Source organism: Stegodyphus dumicola, chromosome 6, assembly GCF_044657685.1.
Source record: "Stegodyphus dumicola isolate Sdum_Otavi_A_Nest chromosome 6, ASM4465768v1".
Lineage (NCBI taxonomy): Eukaryota > Metazoa > Arthropoda > Arachnida > Araneae > Eresidae > Stegodyphus > Stegodyphus dumicola.
This window is the reverse complement of record NC_140773.1, coordinates 32,537,108-32,554,413: the sequence shown is the minus strand read 5'-3', so window position 1 is coordinate 32,554,413 and position 17,306 is coordinate 32,537,108. Positions and strand designations below refer to the sequence as shown.

At 31.2% G+C, this 17,306-nt stretch overlaps 1 protein-coding gene across 1 annotated transcript in view; it reads left to right on the top strand.

Annotated features, from left to right (window-relative positions):
* LOC118194081 (WD repeat-containing protein 43) overlaps positions 1-17,306 on the top strand; it is a 59,229-nt gene that overhangs the window by 2,325 nt on the left and 39,598 nt on the right. Inside the window, exons 2-5 of the mRNA XM_035365275.2 lie at positions 3,039-3,179; positions 10,905-11,026; positions 11,546-11,663; positions 11,813-11,925. Coding sequence (XP_035221166.1) covers positions 3,039-3,179; positions 10,905-11,026; positions 11,546-11,663; positions 11,813-11,925 — 494 coding nt within the window. The remainder of the gene's footprint in view (positions 1-3,038; positions 3,180-10,904; positions 11,027-11,545; positions 11,664-11,812; positions 11,926-17,306) is intronic.

The following is a 17,306-nucleotide window of genomic DNA, read 5'->3' as shown; positions in this document are numbered from 1 at the left end:
TTTTAAAAGTTGTAAATCTTAATTTATTATTTTATTTATTGTTGCTGCAAATGCATTTAGATTTTGCAGCTGTTTTCTGCACTGGCAGATTTTCTTGTCACCAATGATTTAACATTAGAAACAGTATGTACTTTTTTGAGGTATTCGTTTGGAGCCTCCTTTAACATGTAGAAGTAATGATTGATGATTTTTCTATTTCTGATCAATAACAATGCTTATTTTGCATTTAAGAAATTTTAATACCACACATTTAACAATGTTTTTAAATTATGGATATAGGAATATTTCTATTCAGAAAGTGCAGAAACTTATCCTTCAATCCATAGCTTGCTTACAGGCAACATTTTGGAAGAGAACAAATTTAAAAGTAGCAGATGCTATTTCTGATTTAAAAAAATAAGCTGTTGCCAGAAATTTTTATTCCAAACCATTTACTTTTTTAAAATTCTTTATCAGGATTGTCTAAATGTGTGTAAGCACCCTTTGTATGTTTCGTTTCTTCATCGAGCAGCTTTCTGAAGAAAAGGAAATGTTGCAAGTTCTTTCAGAAATGCTCATTATTTTTATATGAAATCAATGCCAGTCTAAGGCTAAACTTTGTTTAATTTTAAACATTAGGTTGATGTACTTTTTTTAAATGATATAATATAAAGGATATAAGAAAATGTAATGTGTATATAAAGGGATATGAAAAATTAAAAGTGAGGTTGATATATGAAGAATAAGATGAAAGTTAGTAAATATGAACAAGATGTGAAAAAAGTAAGTCAAAATTACAGCTATCATAGTAAAATAGATTAAAAAGTAAGAATTCAGATGTGTGGTGTCATATGAGGTATACCACAGAATAAAGTTTCTTATCCAAACTCTGTCATTTAATGTTTGTTTAGTTGTACGCTGATCCGAATCAGATTAGGTTCTGTGAAATTCATTGTGATCAAGAAGAAAACATGGATTGTTTTTGTGCAAAACCTTGGACACCAGATGACACAACTTTTCCCCATTCTATTTAAATTTTGACAGAGAATAGTTAGAAGATATAATCCTCTTTACTTACTGACATCTCTAGAGAGAACTTTCAATTTACCACAAAGACATATATTTTAAATATGCCACAAAGACAGTATTTTTATAATAATCCATGCTTTATTTAGGATTAGAATTGGCATAGTGATATATTGGCTTTATTAACCACTATACTGAGCAAGGTGGTATATTAATAATTAAATTAACATTGTGACAAGAACATTGTCAAGGGAAATTTTGCATGTTTGAAATAAGAAACATAACTAAACATGGCCAATAAACCTAGTTAAAGATATGCACAATAATATTCTTATAATGTTTTAACTTTTTTCTTGTTTATATTTTATAATTTTTAAACAATAAAATATGTCTGTATTAGTAAATGTAAAAAGGTAATTTAATCTAGTAATTTGTTATAAAGATTGAAAACAGAGGAATTTTGTTTAATGCTAGACTGTAAAACTGAGTATAAACATTTGCATTAAAATTGCAATGTTTAATTTGGCTATATTGTGTTTTAAAATGAAGCATGATCAACACATTTATAGCTTTGTAGTCTTAATACTGTAATGTAGGAGAAATGAAACGTATATTATCAAGAGTACAAATAAGTCTTTGCATTTTTTTAATAAATAATTAGGCATTTATTATGAAAGCATGGCATGTAACGCTTTATTCAAAGTGTTGCCCATCACTAGCCACTACTTTCCATCTTTCTGGCAGCATACAGATGCCACATCGAGAGAACGCTTCATCTTTCGAGGCTATCTGCAAATCAACCCAGTTTGTTATCTTTATATGAGTGAAGTGCTGTTGAGACAGGCCATGCATCATCAATTGTAACAAGTAATAATCAGAGGGAGCAGTGTCTGGTGAATACAGCGGAAGAGGGGGGACTTCTCATTTGAGTGTTTCTCAGTAGGTTTTGTCTGGTAGTAGTGGATGTATTTTTCATTGAGTGCTTGGCTCAATCTCATCAACTGTGTTCTGAAGAAACTCCTTTAATAGTTTCGTTTGGTTTGAGCAAATCATAATACATAGTTGATTCCATCATCTACACAACATGATTTTTTTCCATCAATATTCGGCTTGGCTGTTGATGTTGAAGCATGTCCAGGTGATCCTGATGATTTCTTCTTTGGGGTGTCATAGTGGATCCGTTTTTCATCACCAGTGACTATATGATGTAAAAAAACTCTTTTTGCTTGTGCCTGGCAAGCAGTATTTCATGCGTAAAAAATCGATGTTCAATGTTTCTTGGCTTCAGTTCATGCAGAACCCAATTTCTTTGCTTTTGAATCATTTCCAGTTATTTTTAAACAATGTGTAATTGTTTGCTGAGTCATTCTTAATGCAAGAGCAAGTTCTACTTGTGTTTGGCATGATGCTTCATCCAGTAATGCTTTTTGTTCCACATCTTCATGCACTTTCATCCTTCCACTCCATTCTCTGTCATCAACATCAAATTCATTGTTCTTAAAATTTTGAAACCAATCAGGACAACTTCTCTCACTTGAGGCAGCCTCACCATATGTTTCTACAAGCAATTTATGCACCTCAGCTGCAGATTTCTTCAAATTAAGGAAGTAAATAAAAAGTTCCTGCTATATATAAGATCTACCAGAAAGTTCTGTTCAATAATGTTATTTCAAGGTTGTTTTATATGTTCATTTGAGACATGTGGTTGTCTCTGCACTTTATCACTGCAGCTCATCAGTAAGATAGAAAAATGCTACTCCTCCACAATCAATAAAAAATGGGTTTGTGGCTAACATCAATACAGCATCAGTCGATGTTATTGACCATGGTGTGATTCCCTAGCCAGCAGGTATCTGAAGTGACATTTCACTTTCACTGAAAGATCATTCAGGATGTTAAATACCCAAATTTCAGATTTTGTACTGTGTGTATTTGTTAAGAAGCTTGCGGATTATGTCTTATAATTATATGAAAAATTGTTAGAATCTGTTTTATTTATCATATTTTTTTTTTTTTTTTTTTTTCATATGTAGCATTTACCGAAAAAATCTAAGAAACCTAAAAGGAATGGTGTGCAGTCATCCCTTGCTGATCTTCAGCTTATAGCAATGGGGACTTTGACAGGAGATATTCTTCTTTACAGTTTTACAAATGCAGATCTTCATAGTTTTTTGGTATGTATAACTAAGTAGAATGAAGTCGTTGACATTTTGTATTTTTAAAATAAGGAATATCTAATATATGGCATAAGGTGATGGATTGAAACAGCAAAAATAATTGGGCTGTATAATTTTTGTGCATATTATGTAATCTTATGCTTACAATTAATTATTAGCGTTAGAAAATTGTGTGCTCTATGTTTAAAGCATTAAAAAAAAAGCTTTTATTTATCATTAGATAGTACTGAAATTAACATTTTATTTACCAATAGCTTATTAGTTGGTATTCTTCAAAGACCATATACTATTCTGAAACATTACTAAGTTTTTATCCTAGTACTTAAGTAAACTTTACTTCATCATTCCATATTTCTGTGCTTCCCACATTTTATTATTACTTAGTAATGATTCTTGAAAGAAGAACTAGGTACTTCTAAAATAAACAAATACATCCTTAATAACAGTTTTATTAAAATTTTTTAAAAGCACAAAAATATAAGCTACTCCATTTTAAATGTTCTACTAGCACAGTTTTCAAACCAGTCATTAGAATATCATATTGGTGTTGCTATTCCAGCAAATCACAGCTCTTTATTTTATTATCTACAAAAGTCTTTTTTTTATTTATTTTTTTTTTTTATTTAATATTCAGAAAATGATGCTCATCTTTCCTGAAGAAATGTATTCGTAACTTTCAGAGATGATTCTGCTGATCCAAAATGTATTATACTTACAAATGCAAGCAATAATAAGAACTTCTTGAGTGCTCAGAGAAATGCAAATTCTAAAGCAATACAAAATATTGTACTCATTATTTAAACAATATACACTGTGTACACAAAAGTCCTTACCTTGCTTTTATTTTCACAACCATTGGTTATAGCCATATATTTCCAGTTACAGAAGTGTTTGATGCAAATACCCATATTTTGTTATTTTTAAATGTAAAGAAATCAGTTGTTTAAAAGTTATATAACTTTTTATGTGTTCCTCCAATACCTTTACTTATGCAGTGATACTTTGGTATACATTCTTTTTGAATGCAAAAGTTTTTGTGAGTTATTACTTCAGTAAATAATGATTCTTGAAATAAAGTTAGAATTTTTAAAAAATAAACAAATCCATCTTTACCAATAATAACAAATTTAGTTGAACTTTTCAAGGGCATAAAAATGCAAGTTACTCCATCATAAACATACCAAAGTCATTTTAAAATTACTCTATCATCTGCAAAAGTCATTTATATTTCTGATTCACAGAACTGTGCATAACTTTAGTGATTGATTTCTTATTAACATATGTTGGTTATGAATATGTGGTGTTTTATTTTGCAATAAAAATTAAATCTTTTTTCTGAAATTGATGATGAATGTATATTCTTTATGACTGTAAAAATGCAAATTCTCATTTCATATATAAAGTTTGGCCTGTTATTATGGCAAATTATTTTTGAATTTTATAAAAATCTTTTATGAATGATAAAAAATTATTGATGTGACCACCAGTGGCTGAGCAATAAAGTCCCTGAACACTGATGGTTCGACCTGGGTTTGATTCCAGGCGAACGGACTGGCTGCATGAGCATTTAGTAGTTTTACCTATGTATAACCTAGGTACAAGCGAGTTTCCTTTAGAAAGTTCTCCATGGAATCCCTTCCCATGGGCAGATAGCCCAAGTGTGCTTTGATGTAATCAAATAAACGTGCCAAAATTATTATCGATAGATAAAATGTTAAGCCGTTTTGTTTCTAAATAAATATTCATCTCACTAATTAAATGGAACTTGTAATAAAGTATATAACTTGTGTTGTTTGTTATAAAAAAAAAAAAAGACAGAGTGATATATTGTTGCAGTTTGTCTATTTTTTTAGGAAAACCTGTAATGAATATTCCAGATTTGCTTAAATATGTATACTATATATAAATTATACTTAATCATTTTTGATAGTAAAAGCTGAATTATCTGGAAAACTTTTGAAATGTCAAAAGCAGGATACACAGAAAATTCCAAATACTTGAGCATGGGTAAAAGTATAGTTTAGGGTACCCCTAGGCGATTTTTGGTGGTACATGGATACCGATTTTGTGCAATTCTTTGACTTGTTATTTTGGCTTGCGAAGCGGCGATTTTTGAGCTAAAAATCGCCGCTACACAAAGCCAAAATAACAAAACAAACAATTGCACAAACTTGGTATCCATGTACACATCAACTTATTTTCACTTAAAGAAAAAAAAACTCCGAATTGCAAAAAAATAGCATTGCGCACTCCTTTGACTATCCATGTACACGTCGAACCATTTTCACTTAAAAAAAAAAAAAAAGCGCACAAAAATGGCATTGTGCACTCTTTTAACTTTATCCATGTACACGTCGACCTATTTTCACTTAAAAAAAATCCCAGAATTGCACAAATTTGCATTGCGCACTCCCTTTACTTTGTCCATGTACACATCAATATATTTTCACTTAAAAAGTCAAAGGACCAAACAACCAAACAATAAAATAACATAAAAAACGAAAAACATGTTCTGCATTTAAGCACTACCAAAAGCAAATATTCACTTACCATGATTTTCGAGTTCGCTTCGTACACCCAGAGTCACGTAAAAATCAAAATATCAATCATACTCAAATGACTTTTTTCAAACCAGGTACTCTTTCTGATCGAATGCTTCACATAGTGACTATCTGAGCCTTTCTTCCTACAAACCCATTCAAATCCAACTAAACGGTTTTAACACACACCACAAAAATGCTTACAAAACATCCCATGATTCAAAATTTCCCAGAATCATGCACCCGATTACGTCACAATAGGGTTTCCATAACATTCAAATACTCAGGCTACCATAAATGAAACAACAACTTGGCGATAAATCAAACAACAACTTCACCATAATACAAGGGGTACCTTAAAGTCTACTCTACCCTTGAGCATGTAAACATGTAGTTCATGGTAGAAAAGCCAAATAAGTGGAGGAAAATTTTAGTGTAAAATTATAAAAACATCATCTTATTCATTATCAGTTTGACTATCAAAAGTTTGCATTTACTATTTTGTAAAATTTCAAAGAAAAAATGCATTTTAAACCTAAAAGCTGACACATTTTCATTAACTTTAAGTACCTGAGACATCTTATCTGATTATGAAATTTCATTGTCTATGAAAATTTGTAGAGATCTTGCCAAACCTGCGGCTGTCATTCTTACTGAAATTTGAAAGAATTGTTTAATTTTTACTTCCATATACGAGGTAAAGAAGTCTAATTGTGAAAAACGTCAAATATCATATTTCAATGGAAATATCCATTTTCACGTTTCCCGAATCCATTTGAATTATTTTTTTTTCATGACATCTGTGTTTACAAATAGAATGAAGGACATTTTACCAAAATGGAGTTAAAATGGAATCACAAGGAGTTTTTTCATAATTTCTGTAGGTACGTATGTGTGTATTTCACATAACTAAAAAACTATTAGCCATAGAATGTTCAAAGTTTGTATATGAAACTGTTATAACATCTAGTTGTTCAAAGTTTGTATATGAAACTGTTATAACATCTAGTTGTGCACTTCTTTTTTTTATTGTGATGGGCAATATCAAACATAAGTCGTTAATTCGGACACCCATAATCTGGAATGATCTATAATCCGGACCTCAAAGCTACAAACTTTCTGCGCATGCGTCAACACGTAAGACCTTTACGGCTGCAAATCTGCGTGTGCGCAAAATACATTTACGAATGCGTGTTTAATGTATAACGGATGGTATAAGCTAAGTTAAAATTATCTAATTCAGTTAATGTTGCAGATTGCGTTGTTCCCTAATCTTCGAATTGGATTCGGCTTATTATTTTTTGCAGACTGTTAGAGCAATTTTATAAAAGTAAGCTTGAACTCTCGATTATGTCAAATAGAATTTATGATATATATTTACTAATATGTAAAGGATCTGCAAAGCGAAAGTATGTTTCTAAGTCCATTAAACAAAAAGTGGAATTGCTGCAAAAAATGGATAAAGGCATATCCTTTGTTTATCTTTAACGCCGTGGCACGCAATGAATTGGAAGTTGATCTGTCGGCACTATCCTTATCTTCAGGGCAGATTTTTTTTTTATTTGGCTTATAATTCCTTACTAAATGTAGTATTTCATCTCGATGTACTCCGTCTTTGATATGATTTAAATCAAATTCCTCGTCATTATAATTCGCTTCCGATAGCGAAGAAAGTGACAGATGTTATTGAAAACGAAAAAATTTCGTTTGACAAATTCAAATTAGTCGGCCTTCTCGACACAGCAATTATAGGACTTCAACAGCGGAACTTTGTAACTGAACAAGAAATTATGTCTGTTTGTAGAATTAAAGAGAATGTATTAACGCATAAAAAACGAAGCAACTTAAACAACTTACATTGAAAGAAATGTTTAATAAAGTAAACAAATAAATATTAAGCTTTTTTTTTTGTAAATTTTGATACCCTTTAGATCATAATTGTTCTTTATTTCATAAATTACGGTTTCATATTTTTTATTTTATAATTTCTGCATGCCATCTTACCAGATTTAAACTGATGATCTATAATTTGGAATCGCCGAAGTCCCGACGAGTCCGGATTAACGACTTTTGACTGTATATATATCCATTATTTTACTTGGCCTTTATTTTTGCAATTGTTGGTCAGAGTCATATACTTCCAATTACAGAAGTGTTTTAAATGATAAAAATATTCATATTTTGGCAATGTCAACTAAAAAAATAATAATAACAAATAATGAAATTTATCTTTTAATGTGGTTTTGCAGTTCCTATACTTTTATTTGGCAGTTTTATACTTGTTTAGAAAAAATAAAATTATAAGAAGTTTGACTCCCATAAAAATTTACTGGTATTTAGTTTCAGAATTTGCAATTTACAATGTCAACTTCAAGTCATGTGATCCCCACACCAGATTTTTAGTTAGGTAATCAAAACGTACACAAGTTTCAGTATATCACATGAAAAACAAAATTTTCATATTGCATCATCATTGTTTATCTGTTTTCAAATAAAGTTGCATCATGTTCCCATTAACACATATCTTAATGTAAAGATCTCATAATTTTATAAATAGTGCACTGCATGGCATTCCATTTAGGACAGGAACCAAGTTTTAGTAATTTTATTTTTCAAAATGTAAGGGAAAACTAATAAATAAGATCCAACGTAATTGTTTTTTACAAAAATTAAACCAGCTTATTGAGTATTAATCATGTATACAAACCAAGGAAAATTGTTTTTGATGTTACTGTTATCCATTATTGGTGCTAAATCGTAATGTTTGACAAGCGTGTTTTTTTTTTTTTTTTCCAAGTCATAATCCTATTATGCTTCATGAAGGTAAAATACCTTTACAAGTTCGTCAATTCCCCTACCCTAAAGGAGTAGTTTCTAGAATTAAAAATGTTCTGGTTATTTGAGTTTTCCAGGTAGTTCAAGACAGTTAGTTTTTAACAAACAGATAAAAAATGTCCTTCCGAAAACTGTATTCTTATGTAGGTAATCTTGTGGGAGATCCTATTAATTAAATTTGATTAGAACTGCTTTTTGACTGCAGTATACAATTTTGTTAAAATGATAAGCCAGATATCTTAAGGTTTGTGTTAACGACTGTAGGGTCGAAAATTAAATCTCGTATTAAGTTATATAGCAAAAGGTTGCTTTTCTCCATCGTCATCATATTAGTGACAAGCTTATTGCCAGGTTCATGTTTATTTGTCATTTACTTTTAATATGTAATCAAAAGCATTTTCTTTTTCCAATGATTTTTGCCATATGAATTCCACAAGATAGGACTCAAGGTGTTGATCAGCAGTGCCGTGTTGCATTTTATTTTATGACTTAGTGGACCACCACAGTCTTTCAATGTTTTGTGTATGTGTAACCATTTCATATGCACAAAATAAAATTTATGATTTATAGTGAAGTATACCCTTCTTTTTTTTTTAGTTTCTATGCTATGTATCTCACCAACAGTCTAAGTAATTGATCATTTCCTCTTGTATCTGGTCCATAATTTTTGTCATGAGTGTGATTGCCACTCTATTCAGAACTGAAACGAGATAGCACTCAACCTGTTTCTCATCGTAACCTGCCAAATATTCACTATTCTAGAACCTTGCTGGTGTTATTTTTCTGCTGAATGGACAGACTTTTGTTCATTTCCTTGGCCACATATTTGTTTACTTGGTTATCAGATAAAATATAAAGAACATATCTCTCATGTAAAATTGAAAATTATTCTAGTCAATAATCATATTTTTATGACAGTTGATTTTGTTTTCACGCAATTTATTTGATGTCAATTGTGTGCTGAGCTTTTCTTTTGCTTGCAACTTTTCATGTTTCATTTCCAAATCCTTTCATTGATACGTAATTTCATTTCTGGGCCATTTTCACATATTTCAGTATAAAGTAAAGTGCCTCTTTCTTGGATGTCAGTAAATCAAGGTAATTATCAGATGTCACTTAATAAAAAATTGTTAATGTATTTTTGAGGAAAATACAGTGCTTCCATAAAGTCGTGCACTTTCGATCGGTCACAGGAAAGCAACAAAACAAGACAAGAATGTGAAATCTTCACGAAACAAAAGAAATCTTCTTAAAGTTTCATACCTGTTTAGTGCCGTTTGATGTGGGCTCCATCCATGCCGTCACAATCTACTTCGCAAAGGAAAATTGTCCTAGCACTTTATCGTGCACCAGGCCACACCACCCCACTTTAGAGCTGTTACATTCATACTCTACATAGGCATGAGGATTTTCAGCAGCCCATGTTCGGATAGTATGGCAGTGAACATGTCCACTAACATGGAATCATGTCGTCTCATTGCTAAACACAATCTTCTGCAAAAATCTGTTATCATTGTCGATTTTATGAAGCATATCTGTAGCAAACGCAAATTGTTTGGGTCTATCCGTCGGTCTGATAGCGTGCAACAGCTGCAGTTTGTAAGGGCTTCTTAGGTAACTCTTCTATATAACCTCTATAAACTTGTTACTGACCGACGGCCTGCTAAAGCAAGGTTTGTCCAACAAACTGCCGGTATCCTTCACTGCTTATTCCACCGATTAATGTTATTCCTATATGATGGCAGTTTGTTGTACATGATATTCACGTTGCACTTTGATCACAGATTTGAATTTCACAAGCCACAGAAGACACTGAACTTTCCTCTGTACGGCCCACATCCCGACTGGCATGGCCATGGATGGTCTTATCTGCTGTTTCGCAGTTCACAGTGTTGCATCATCACCTGTGTGTGCATATGCTTGCACATTCTACTACGGAAACTTGGAGAGTTTTCCTTTTGTTTGGTGAAGATTTCGCATGTCTATCTTGTTTTGTTGCTTTCTTGTGACCGTTCAAAAGTGCACCATAACTTAATGGATGCACTGTATGTTAACACATGCTCTACTTACAAATCTTCTTGTGACAAATGAGCTAGTTAAGTGGTTGTTAGGACTTTTATTTATTGCTATGCACCTTGGTGCATTTAAAAAGTGGGGTCCATTAAAAAATAAGGGAGTGCCAAAATTTTTAAAGATTTTTTTAATATTGTTTTTAAGAACAGAGAATAATGTTCTGAACTTCACAACAGTGATAAACTGATTTATGTAGATTATGTTGTGTTATAAAAGTTATGTTTGTGAATAACTCTACATTTAAGTGTAACTTGAATTTATGTTTATTTTTCAGTCAAATGGTCATACCAGCATAGTTAATGATGTATGTTGGTATGGTGCTACTAATTCATTATTTAGCTGTTCAAATGACCAACACATTATCATTTGGGATGTCATAACGGGAAAGATTAAGACGTGAGTATGCAAAAATAATTCTTTTCAAATTTTTTTTGTTATAAGTGATGGCTGAAATATTATTTTGCATTTTTAACATATTAACATTTAAATTAAGAGGGAAGCTCAGGTTTTTAACATATTTTAGTCATATAATCTTATTTGTGAATAAAATTTAATAATATCTTGAGAAATAAAATAACCAATGTTTAAAATATATATAGATGTGGAATGAGGTTTTTTTTTTTTTTTTTTTTTTTTTTTTTAAATGAAACAAAAATTTTATTCTTATATACTCTTCCTGTGGTATGTTAGTAGATTCTTTTTTTTTTGATAGAGAAGGTTTTGGATTATAAATAGTGTAATTCTTTTTACTGATACATTTGATGCAGCCTTTTAATTGTAAAATGTATGCTTTAATGCAAAGGTTGCTTGCAGTTTTCTTCCCCCCTCACCGATTCTCTTTAGAATGTTTCAGTTTTGGCATTTTAAAATGTGATGTAAGAAAATAGTTTTTAAATAGCTTTGTTTTCGTTTTAGGAAATGGAAAGCAGGTACAACTGCTGTCTATTCTATTTGTGTTGTGGATGAAAACAATTTGCTTTCCTCCTGCAGTTCCATACAGTGGTGGAATATCAAAGAAAAGACAATTATTATGGTAAATATTAAAAATATTGTATGTAAATTTTATTAATTTGTAAGACTAATGTTGTAATATAAAAAATAAATCTTATTTGAAATATAAGTATGTGAACAATAAAAGTATTCCTTTTTTTTTTTTTTTTTTTTTTTTTTTTTTTTTGTTAGACGTTTAGTGGCCATGCTACTGAAGTTTTCCGATTATTGCCTGTCAATAATGAAGAAGAGCCAAGTAAATACTTTTTGTCTGCAGCTGTGGGTGATAGAGTAATAAGTGCATGGTGAGAATTATCTGAATTATTTCAGCAGAATATATTTAATACATACACACCTATGTTTCCTGATTATCTATGCTAATTAATCTATGAATATGCACTTGTAACCAGTAAATGCAAATATTTCAAAGATGATGCTCTAAAATTAATCTTCTAGGATCATAAAAAATTAGCCTTTTGGAGGCTTTAAAGGAATTTATATTAATATAAGGATTAAATAATAATAGTATTAATATTATCCATTTATTTATTTTCTTTGGAAATATTTTTATACTCTTTTTCCCAAAGGTCATGTTGACATTTTTATTTCTGGCAGAAAGGTAAAAAATGTGCAAACTGACAAGTCATTAATTTCAAACTCAATTTATTCACTTATATGGTGTAACACTTGTCCATTGTGGTCTCCTTTGCTGCATCATTTTTGTCTGCATAATCCTATTTATGCTTTTCTTCTGACTTCTCTTTAAACATTTCATCAAGAATTTCTTAATCTGATAAGATCTCGTAGATATCTTTGCTGTTGTCTTTCTTCATCCACATGTTTGTGTTGTCTTTTATTATGTTTTCAAATTCATGAGCACCAAAATTAATTTCACTTAAGCCCAGTACTGTTATCTCTTCGTTGATGGAATGGTTATGCCTAAAAATATCAGGGAAAAGCGTTCTCTAAACTTCATTTCAGATAATAGCAATAAGAATTCTTGCATCAACAATTATTTCTTTTGAAGTATAAAAGATTTTTATCTTTTTCAAGCACCAATCTGAGAAAATTTTTGTGGGATAATTCATGGATAATTGTGTGTTCAGTGTATGTAGTGTATGATATTTTTTCATACTTAATTATATAAATTTTCATTTTGTTTAGTTTATGATACTGTATAATAGTTGATTATGTTGAAATGTATTAATCTAGTTTAAAAAATTTATTTTCGCTAAAGAAATCTGAAAAATTCCATATTAAGCATTTTGATTAATGTGATACAGTACAAAGTACGAGATCCGGATGTCCAATATCCTTATTGATCTGAAATCCCGAACTCAAAACCAGCAACAACTTTTTTTTTTAAATGCTTTACACATGTGCATTTGATTCCCCCCCCCAGTAGATAAGACATGTGTAGAGTCCCGATTCTTAATTACCTTTTGCCACTAAAGCACTAAATAAATACTTCATTATTGAAGAAACAATAATTCAGCATAAATTATTTGTGTAATCAGTAATTTGGCTCCTTAGCTGCGTACCTGCTTGGCGTACATCTCAAACCGAAACATTCAAATTAGAAACATCGTTAATTTTATGCCTACTAATATTTTATATCCCTGACCCCAACCTGCTGAATCATTATTTATTACATTTTTCTTTCATAATGCACTAAGAAATACCGAGGAGGAGAGATTTAACAAAAATTTCTTACCATATGCTAAAAATAGATTTTGTTAATGATACTCATTGGCCGAAAGATTACATTTAGTGCTATTTAAATTAACAATAACTGATTTTTTTTTCACATAAACCCAGAATCACATAAAACCAGAGTTCACCCGCACGGGTGGCAGAATTTAGGGAAGACAAGATGTTTGGAATTTAAAGATGCACCAAACAAAAAAATAAAAGGATGAAAATATTTTTAGGGAAAACACTGGGATCCAAAATTTAGGGGCCGCAAAAATTTAGAACTTACGGAGGTGCTAGCAGAATTTAGGATCTGCAGAGGCTGCATCAGGCAATATCAGAGCCGGCACTCAATAAGCCGTATATGTAGGAATTTATTTATTCAGGATTCAGATAAGCCTTAAGCATGTGTAAGAAATAGACATACGTATAATAAATAACTAAGTTAATACAATCAGGTTTAATTGTCTCAGTGCGCGATAGAAGCAAGACAAAATTTAGCGAAACAACTTGTCTTTCATCACTAGTATCATGATACATAGCCAATAATGTATTCCAGACACTATTAAGCTAGGCTAAAATTATGTTTTACTGATTCCTGGGAATTTCAGCCAATATAGTAGATTGCGCTGTTCCTTAACTTTCTGATTTGATCCAGATCAATTATTTTTTCAGGCTGGATTTATTACAGCAATTTCATGAAAACTAAAGTTTCAATTTTCGATCATGTCTAAAAGGGTTTCTAATTCTGGAGCTGCAACAGGATCTACAAAGCGAAAGTAGCTTTCGGTGGAATTTCTGCAAAAAATGGATAAAGGTATATCAAAAATACCCTTTCAAAATTATATGAGAACTAAGGCATTGGAAAGTCAACTGTGTATGAAAACTGAAAAAGGAACGTTTTGAATTTTTTATGAATTCAGACACCTCACTCTCAACGAATAACAGAAAAATTATCTGTTATGCTAAAAGTGAAGATCATGACAAAGTGATAATTGAATGGATTAGACAGCGTCGTAGTGAGGGCGTGCTATTGACGAGTCAAATGCTAATGGTGCAAGCTAAAATATTTCACTGATAGAAATGAACTTAAAAACTGAGTGCACATATTTGACAGGTTGGTTAACCAAATTTAAAAATCACCACTGTGTAAGGCAATTAAGAATTTGAGTTGAAGAAGCTTCAGCTGATACTGAAGCTCTTGAAATATTTACAGATGAACTCATTGAATTCATCAATAGTTAAGAGTTATCTCTAGAAGAAATTTACAACGGTGGTGAAACTAGTCTTTTCTGACAATATGTATTGCAAAATACTTTGGCAGCCTCTACAGAAAAGGCTCCAACTCGTGTCAAAGATTCTAAAGCTTAACTCATTAACCACCAAAACTACAAGGAATGTTTCTTTTCTCATGAAAATAATAACAAATATTTAAATTAAGCATTTATAACATAAATTTACATTGAAAATAAAAAAAAAATGCTCTTACCTGTGGAAAAAGTGAGTGTTACGTTCGCGCAAAGTCAGTGGAATAAGATTACGTATGTTTAGTGAGTAGGATTGTACTCGTGTGATGTTTCTTTTGAGTGGAGCGCAGGATTACTTTTTAGCTGTAAAACATTTTATAAATCTAAAAATCACTTTACTTGTAATTAATTTAATATTAAAATGTACATTGTATTTCTTTTACAAATACAGATTATTTCATTTGAAAGATTCCAGCATGAAAAGCTTGATTACAATCATGATGTAAAGCTACATTACATACTTTGCATCTGTAAACAGTCTGGCTATGATACTCTTTACAACAAAGTCTTTTGTTATCAACGGACTTTACAATAAAATGTCTACCATCTCCATGCAATGGTTTTTGAATGCTGAATTTATTAGGTCTTCGTGTTGTTGATCTATTTCTGCCTAATTCTACACTCTCAATAGGAGTTTGCAAGAGGAATAATGCATTCTCGCATCTGAAATCTAAAACAGACTTTATATTTCCAGTAGTAAAAAGTGGTGATATTTAGTAAGTTTAGATATGGTCTCGTCTCATATAATTTATCAGTGTTGTCAATTTGGCTATTGTCAAATGCAAATTCTGCTTCATATTCCTGTACTGCAAACGTGATATCAATTCTCGTACAACAGGAACAGAAATATCCTTATCAAAAGACCAATACATTTTTTCTTGAGGTAAAGAATGATATCCTGTAAGCAATAATATTCCAATAAATCTTCTCATGTAGGCTTCAGATGCAATAAATTCTGGGCATTTTTTTTTTTTTTTTCCCTGAGTATATATATTTGTCTGTTCAACGACAAGAGAGTAAATGTCTAAACCAAAAAGGAAATCGAAAATCTGTGCACTAGTTTTACCTTGTGTTTTGTCTTTTATAATTTCTCTTCTATCTCTTTCTTCATGTTTTTCCTGAGACATAACTAAGAGTTCTTTTCCTATCCACTTCAAGATTTCAATCTTCTGCTTTTTAAAACTTTTTAGTATGACTATAACTGCTTTTAAAAGGCTGAAATTTACTTCATACGTGAATTTCAACTTCCCCAGCAGTATCATTTGGTAAAATATCATTATTTAAAACATTGCCATTCCTTTCTTCTTCGTCACTAGCCTCTGCAATTTCTGGGGGGAACAACATCAATATCAGTTTCACTCTGGTCATTATTAACATTATCATCATATGTTTCTTCATCAAAAAATCTTTGAAGGGCTTCTTCTAATGTAAGATACCTCGTTCTAGGCATTTTTAAAAAACTAGAACATGAACCAGAACATCAAAAGGAATGAGTGAAAAAGGAGATTGACTACCCGTTTCCTGCTTACGTTGCGTCAACGCAACACCTGTTTTCCCTTCCTTCCCAACACAACTATAAACATCTGACTGATGTAATGTTCTGATCAACGGTGACCTTGACTAAAAATAGATCACTCATAAAGACCGCGATTCTTTCGTTAAATATTTTCAGCAAAAATACCGGTCGAAAATTTTGCTTAAAGTATGAGATTAATTATTATAAACAAAATGATTGTTGAAGGCAAATTTTTTTTACAGAAATAATCTTAATAATATTCCCTACACAAACAAAATCATCTGCTGGTATAAAATATCTTAGGTAGTTATAATTATATACGCATTTATTTTGACCGTTGCGTCAATGCAACACCAGCGGCTAATCAGTTAACTAGCAATTTTTGCATGCACAAATGCAGCAGCAATACACAAGTGTAAACGTTTTATAGTTGGAAACAATACATGACCTCAAGCATTTGAAGGAATAAAGACTCCCGTTATATATCGTGCAAATAGAAGAACACGGGTGACACAAGTGTTAATGAATAATTGGTTTGAAAAACATGCCCGAGGATTGGCAGAATTCAGTTTGTTTAATTGATAACGCAAAAATTTTCCTGATTGTAGACAACTATTCAGCTCATATTTCACTTAAAGTTTTAGTGATAGACATTGTGTCCATATTATTCTTTCCTCCAAATTACATGTCAATCATTCAGCCTATGGATATTGGAATAGTACGTGTTCTGAAATGGAAACATAAAGTAGAATTTTTAAAATCCATGTTAAATTTCTTGAATAATGGCAAAACTATTCAAGAATTTTTTTAAATATTTTAGCGTAAAATCTGTTCTGTGGGAGGACATGTCCCCGGATAGTACCTGGAAAAATGCTTGGCATAATTTATGGCCATCTAGCATATTTTGTAGTAAGGTTGATGAATATGATAACCGCAAATGTGAAGGTTTTCGAATATTGCAAACCAAAGGTTAAATATTCCAGTTAGTGGGCTTTTTGAGAAATGTGGAAAAGCGGTAATAAATGAAGATGATAAATCGGAAGTTTTTCATTGCGATGACATTCCGGATAGTACCTGGAAAAGTGCTTGGCATAATTTATGGCCATCTAGCATATTTTGTAGTAAGGTTGATGAATATGATAACCACAAATGTGAAGGTTTTCGAATATTG